Here is a 7,081-nt window from a genome sequence, read left to right as displayed (position 1 = left end):
TTATCATATCAGTTCACCCAGACTACAGAAATACTGAGTCCAAATCCTACCAGTCCACTTGATTGTGTGTGATAATTCAGTTATGCGAGTTTCTCACGCCCCAGTGTTCTTCCTTTCTGTGCAAACAGAAGCACCCTAAATACATGCTACAGAGGAACCAGCTTGGTACATTGAGTTCATTGGATACATCCCAACCTTAGGCCAGCCCTGATCATAAATGAGTTACATGACGACAGAGTGACTCATGGATATTTAAATACAACCAACCTGTTAATGAGGTCTCTGTGCAGATCCGCAGATCCAGCCTGACATGTTTTTTCATTTCTATTTTAAGGTACCCACATATGTGATCTGCTGATGAATGCTCAGGAATCATAGTATGTTATTGTGGATTTTTTGTTCTATGGGGAGGGTTGGGCTAGCTGTGTTTTCACCCTTCATTATTCAGTGTGCCAGACTCGATGTGAGGATTAACGAGTATCACAAAAGGGAAGTTTACCACATTATAATTCTACACTTTGAGCTCCACCAACAACGGAAGTAGGTAGAGTGTCATTCTTATTGATCTGACACTGTTGACTGTTCAGTATTCGATTGGGGGCTGGGGACATGGGGGTTAGAGTAGTTTACCTTCTGTCTGTGGTCACAGTCCACTGAGGCTTCCAGTCTGCCAACATGGCTCGCTGGACTCTACTTCACTTTTTATTTTTCTTGCTTCTCTGCAGCTCCAGAGCCATAGTTCATACTTCAAAAAGGTACTTTTCTCTACATGTAAACATAAACAGCAATCATACACTATTAATTATCTTATTTTTACCACATAATATACAGTATAATGTTTGGATTTCATCATGAGAAATTTCAATTACATATCAGATATCTTTCTATAGGACCTCTAACATTTTTATTTCTATGGTATACGACTACTATTAGTGTCCTTCGTGGTGGTAAAGGTTGGCATTGTTTCGTAGGTGTTTCAGTACTACTAATGGTGTTAGTAGTAATTCACATTTTGGCAGCACCTGCCCTGTTATTGAATTCTTCTCCTGCATCATGTTTTCCTGCAGGTTCACTATGCTGGCTCCAAACATGCTGAGGACAGACAGCACGGAGAACATCTACCTCCAGGCAAAAGGTCTGTCCACTTCCATCACTGCCTCCATCTCTATCATGGACTTCAGCAAGTCCACAATGCTCCTGCAGGACTCTGTGATGCTCAATCTGGAGAATGGATTCAACACTCTCAAGTCTATACAGGTGACTAAACAAGGTCTAATTTTCTTCTCAACTATCCACAATGAACTGTCAACAATTTCTAATAAACCTTCAGGGCATAACTCTAAAATATGTTTAAAAAATAACTTTTTTCTGATGGAAAGTGATCGTGACTAAAAGGCTGGGTTTAGGAGATACAGAGAAAGGATTAGGGCAGGGAATACCAGGCGGACGGCGAAGGGCAGAAGGCTTGCAATCTCAGACAAACATCCTGATTTCAGAGTAGTTTGGGGGAAGCATCTCTGGACGCAGAGAAAGAGGCCAAGCAGACAGGATTTGCCGCACTGAAGGATCAAGAAGACGACCAAACACACAACTGTTCGACCGAGAACCTCCAAAGGCCAGGCGAGTTATTATTAATTGATTATTAACTGAAGCTGGTTTAGGAATTAGGGCTGCAGAGATAGGGACAATGCCCCAATACTGGGCTGGGGTTGAGGTCTATTGCTAGCAGATTGGTGGTTAGCACGGCGTAAGCTCGCAGACTAAAAGGGCTTCTTAGACAACTCCAGGTGGGATATCCTAGGAGCAGCATCTTCGCCCTCCCAACAAGAAGCCCTTTTCTGCTCTGATGGGCAAGTGAAACATCTCATCTCCAAAAAATAAACATTCTAGCCCCATTTCGACAGGGTACGTAAAGCAGTAAGACAAAACACAAATTTAAAAAAGTGAAACTGGAGCAAAAACTGGGGGATGAAAGGAAAAGCAGGAAACTAAGAACAAGGTACAAACCAATAATGCAAGAGGAAAGACAAGCAGCAAATCCACTGGGATAACATGGGACAATCTGGGAATGAGATACACTTGGAGCAGCAACAATAACTTATCATCTCAATCTGATTTCCTCCCAGGTTCCCTCAGATCATTTGAAGCGCAAGAAGTGGGGGAACACGTATGTGTATCTGAAGGTGGATTTTGGGGACTACCACTCGATGGAGGAGATACTGATGGTGTCCTTTCACTCTGGATACATCTTCATCCAGACAGAAAAACCCATCTATAGACCCGGAGATACTGGTGAGAGCTGGAGAAAACAAAACACAAAGTATATCCTAACGTACCCGAAATACATTTGAAAGGACAAATCTTACACTGTTTGGTTTGTAAGATTGGTATTGGACAAAGAAAAAGAAAGAATGTATTTTGTTTTAGAAAATGAAGGTAGAGCCACTTCTTTGATGAGGTCACATTAGCGATAGAAGTACTGCTAATAGTAGCAGTAAATGTATTAGAGGTACAAGTAATATCAATAACGCACCTTATATTGTTAGACTTATGTACATGTTTTCTGAGCCTGACTTTTTTCCATTTCCCTTTCCAGTTCGATTCAGAGCGTTCACGTCCTCTCCGTCTTTTAAGGCTTTCAACAGCACCATCACAATATATCTTAAGGTAAACTTATTGTTAGTTAGCCAATTATTTCCTTGTTCGAGCCTCCTCAATGATCATTGTGATATGAATAGATTTCTCTTCTAAACTGTTCATCTGAAAAAACACAACATTTAAAAATCATAACCTGCAATAACCCTCTGAAAGTGTGTGTGTGTGTGTGTGTGTGTGTGTGTGTGTGTGTGTGTGTGTGTGTGTGTGTGTGTGTGTGTGTGTGTGTGTGTGTGTGTGTGTGTGTGTGTGTGTGTGTGTGTGTGTGTGTGTGTGTGTGTGTGTGTGTGTGTGTGTGTGTGTGTGTGTGTGTGCTCATGATTGGAGAGGAGCCGAATGTGTGCTACTTGTAAGAATGTGTGTGTGTGTGTGTGTGTGTGTGTGTGTGTGTGTGTGTGTGTGCTCATGATTGGAGAGAAGTCGAATGTGTGCTACTTGTAAGAATGTGTGACTGAATTGTGTGTGTGTGTGTGTGTGTTTGTGTGTGTGTGTGTGTGTGTGTGTGTGTTTCAGAATCCCGATGGTGTGGTGGTTAACAAAGTATCCAAGGTCAAAGCTGTTGATGGCGTTTTCAATGATCATGTTACTCTCTCTGAATTTGTCAAGTGAGATATTTGACTCAATTTCTACCACTGCCCATTAATATTGTATCGAGAGACACTCTTATTTGTCAGCCTTCCTGATTCACATTCACACAGAACAAACACCGTCTCACAGATCAATAGCTCTTGGCTGTTTTATACTCGTGAAGGACAGAAAGAAAATACCTTAAGACAACATTTTTTTTTGTTGGAAGCAATGATTTCAGAAAAGATATCAAGTATAGATATTTAAGTATTCACACACGTATCTGATAAATGTTTATTTTTAGTTCTCGGATCATGGTAGAAACTTATTAGAGCCATAGTAGAAACAAGGGTCAAAAGAACCAAGTGTTCCTCTGATCTCTGATGTGTTTTTGGCAGTGAAGGAAAATGGACGGTGTTTGCACACTTTGACCACCGGGAGCAGAACACCTTCTTCTCAGAGTTCCAGGTGAAACATTATGGTAGGTCAACTTACTCTATGCTTTGTCCTGCTACTTACAACCTTGTTTTATTAGGCTGATAACATTTCGTATTGTAGCCGTCACATTCTGCCAACTCTAAATGTGACTTTGTGTTTTGTTCAGTGCTTCCTGCCTTTAATGTTACTCTGACGCCCAGGAAACCCTTCCTCGACCTGGATGATGATGACCTGGAAGTAGAGATCTGGGCCAGGTTGGTCTAACACACACACACACACACACACACACACACACACACACACACACACACACACACACACACACACACACACACACACACACACACACACACACACACACACACTTTATTGACCTTATTCAATAACACCTTGAAGTGAACCCAAACCTTCACAACTACTGATTTGACTTCAGCTGTTAATCCTTTGGACATTAGATTAATATTCCAACTCCTATCAATTTTACGATTTATTTGAAACCTAATCCTGACTTTTTTTTGGATGAAAACATGAGGTGCAAACACTTTTATTCCCAAGGAATTCGGGCAACGTGCCGAAACCATACAAGCGTACGCATGAACCTCGAAATGGGCATATCTGATGACACGATGAGTTTCCTCCAGAATTCTTGGGTATGTCAGAAATGAACGGCTGAAACGTGTTGACTTCCTGTTGTTGTGATTGTATCTCAGGTACCTGTATGGGGAGCCGGTCCAGGGCACGGCCTATGTTGTGTTTGGAGTGAAGACTGACAAAGAGATGAGGAGGTTGCCTTCAGTGAAGCAAACCTCAAATGTAAGTCACTGCCCACTGACTTCAAAAACATGCACACAATTAACATGGTAAATGAAATGTCCCTAATATTCCGGTTTTAATATTTTTCAACTGTGTGAACATATCCTTCCCTAATCCTTTACACAACATCTTTTGAAATGTCTATTTTCAAGATCATGGTAGAATCTTAGCTGCCCTATTTTGTGCGAGTCCAAGGTTATAGTAAACTAGATGTCTGGTAAAATACTTTCTGTTCTCCTGCAGCTGGACGGAGGAGTGGTCAAACTGAGCATGGAGGAGATCAAGAGAGCCCATCCCAACATCAGATCTCTGGTGGGCAGCTCTGTCTATGTGAAGGCCTCAGTGCTCACCAAGTCAGGTCAGAAAGTCAACCCTGTCACTAATCAATTCACATCAATAAAACACCTTTTTGAATTGCCCTCCCCCCAACTATCACAGGTTCTAAAATAACCTGCATTGCTTTTGGGCACAGTTGTGATTTATGCTGGGGACATGTCCATCCCACTTTTTACAAGTATAATTGCTTAAAAATGTTCTCTTACCCTTTTTATTCACAACTTTTGAGTGTATTATTGGGGACCAGAGTAGTGCAATTCAGAAATGTAAGTGTTGTTCATTATAAATGAACTTTGAATAGGAAATCTAAAAGCAAACATCACATTCGCTTTGCAGCAGCAGGGCCCAGAGTGGTCAAAACCATGACCAGCTTAAGAAGCACTAAATACACAGGTTCTTGAGCGTTTTGGACCAACTCAAGGCATCAAAAACAAGGGCTCTCTCTGTGGCTCAGCTTTTGGGAAATGTGGGGCATGACACCGAACACAAACGGTTTTATGAGTCTGAGAAGTGTTTTTGATGGTCAAAGGCAAAAGTCCAGTTGATGCTGAACTCAGATGAGATCGTTGATATTGTTCTTCGGACTCAAGCCCTATTTCCAGATTTAACATCCCCAATGCTCCCACTGGCTCCTCTTTATACATCCATGCTCTTTCCTCTTCCCATGGATGTGTTAACTAAGGTCATTCAAGTTTAGATTTCTGAAAGTATCCAGGTTTGTGGTTTTTGGCACTGATGACCCTGAGTTTTCTCCTGTACAGGGAGTGATTTAGTAGAAGCTGAAAAGACTGGCATTAAAATTGTGGAGTCTCCTTACGTCTTATCCTTCAAAAACCCTCCAAAGTACTTCAAGCCGGGCCTGCCCTTGGACTTCACAGTAAGAAAATTCTTCTGTGTTTATGATCACTTTTCCGAAACTGGATTTTGTTTGTCTTTGTTCAAATAAATAAAACGCCACAAGCTGGATCCTCTGTGTCTTGGGTCCATGTGTTTATTAGCTAGATTACAGTAAGTGAAAAACTGTCAAGTGTTTGAAATCACAGAGGGAATTTTTCCCTGACCTGTTTAGATCCAGGTGAGCCACCATGACGGCTCTCCAGCCCAACATGTCCCGGTCAAATTAACGCTTCTGGACGCACCCCTGGTTGAGCCCACCGGCACCACCATCAACATGCCAACAGATCAAAGCCCACAAACCATCAGTGTGAGTATGACTGTATTCCCTCAGAGCTATTACCCACCTTTCAACTATTAATCATCACTTTATACACACGAGTGATCTGGTTCGGTGATTTCTTTGTACTTCCTCATCATTTTACTTTAAATGTTCTGATGTTAGTCTTGCTGCTTTTGATCTGATATATTTCTTTGGTCTTAAATCCCTTTAGGAGTACAGTACTGGTGAAACTAATGTTGAAGTGATATAAACCTATCTATCTTTGCCCCCGTGGCAAAAGCAAGTTAAATATTTTTCAAGTCTATGAAAGAATGACCCTACTTTTTACCTTGGCAAGCATTTTTAGGTTTTAGTTTGTAAGGGGCTGGGAGACACGATAATGAGAGGCATCTATATTCCTGATGGCTCCACCTACTCCCAATTGAGTGTATTGGGTGAAAATGTGAAGAGCCACAACTTGAGCTAATCTCCACAACCAGCGAAACAAAGTTGCCTGGCAGCAGCCTCTCCTAAACCAAGGCCCTACCCAAGTCGGTTCATCACCAAAATGATGGAAGACGATTATATTTAGGCCTGCTCGACAGCCTTTCAGTGCATAGCTGAGAAAGAGGGCTGGCATAGGGACTCCTCGGCAGGTCTTGTAGGACCTTTTCTCTTTGGCCTGGCACAGCAGGGTTATCTCGACCTCCCTACCTACCAATCCAAGATAACACAATCTTAAAGAGGGAATTACTGGCAAGGTATGGCTACAGTATATGGGGCGAGAGCACAGCTGTTTCATGACTGGAAATACAAGTCGAGATTATCAGCCAGGGCACTACCTTTATGTCCAAGGTGATGACGGAAATCTGCAGGCTCTTGCATGTAAAGGCCCTAGCAGTCAACATGTCAATGTATCCTTGGGCAAGATACCTAACCCCGATTTGCTCCCGATGGCATGGCCAACGGTGTATGAATGTGTGTGAATGAAAGGTAGTTACCTAGAGCAAAACGTGTACTGCTCTGCATGAATGGGTGTGAATGGGGTGACTGACATGAAGTGCAAGTCCATTTACAATCCTCAAACAAATACGTTGGTAGATAGGTTCACAAAGA

General features: G+C 42.1%; 1 protein-coding gene across 1 annotated transcript in view; it reads left to right on the top strand.

The window, feature by feature from the left end:
* The first annotated feature begins 633 nt into the window (after positions 1 to 633).
* Positions 634 to 7,081, top strand: part of LOC134864555 (complement C3-like) — a 32,252-nt gene continuing 25,804 nt past the window's right edge. Inside the window, exons 1-11 of the mRNA XM_063883623.1 lie at positions 634 to 755; positions 1,068 to 1,257; positions 2,127 to 2,292; positions 2,597 to 2,667; positions 3,169 to 3,260; positions 3,621 to 3,703; positions 3,827 to 3,914; positions 4,371 to 4,473; positions 4,717 to 4,831; positions 5,571 to 5,686; positions 5,879 to 6,013. Coding sequence (XP_063739693.1) covers positions 676 to 755; positions 1,068 to 1,257; positions 2,127 to 2,292; positions 2,597 to 2,667; positions 3,169 to 3,260; positions 3,621 to 3,703; positions 3,827 to 3,914; positions 4,371 to 4,473; positions 4,717 to 4,831; positions 5,571 to 5,686; positions 5,879 to 6,013 — 1,239 coding nt within the window. The 5' untranslated portion in view covers positions 634 to 675. The remainder of the gene's footprint in view (positions 756 to 1,067; positions 1,258 to 2,126; positions 2,293 to 2,596; positions 2,668 to 3,168; positions 3,261 to 3,620; positions 3,704 to 3,826; positions 3,915 to 4,370; positions 4,474 to 4,716; positions 4,832 to 5,570; positions 5,687 to 5,878; positions 6,014 to 7,081) is intronic.

Source organism: Eleginops maclovinus, chromosome 5, assembly GCF_036324505.1.
Source record: "Eleginops maclovinus isolate JMC-PN-2008 ecotype Puerto Natales chromosome 5, JC_Emac_rtc_rv5, whole genome shotgun sequence".
Lineage (NCBI taxonomy): Eukaryota > Metazoa > Chordata > Actinopteri > Perciformes > Eleginopidae > Eleginops > Eleginops maclovinus.
The sequence above is the reverse complement of the archived record's forward strand: the minus strand, read 5'-3'. Positions and strand labels throughout refer to the sequence as shown.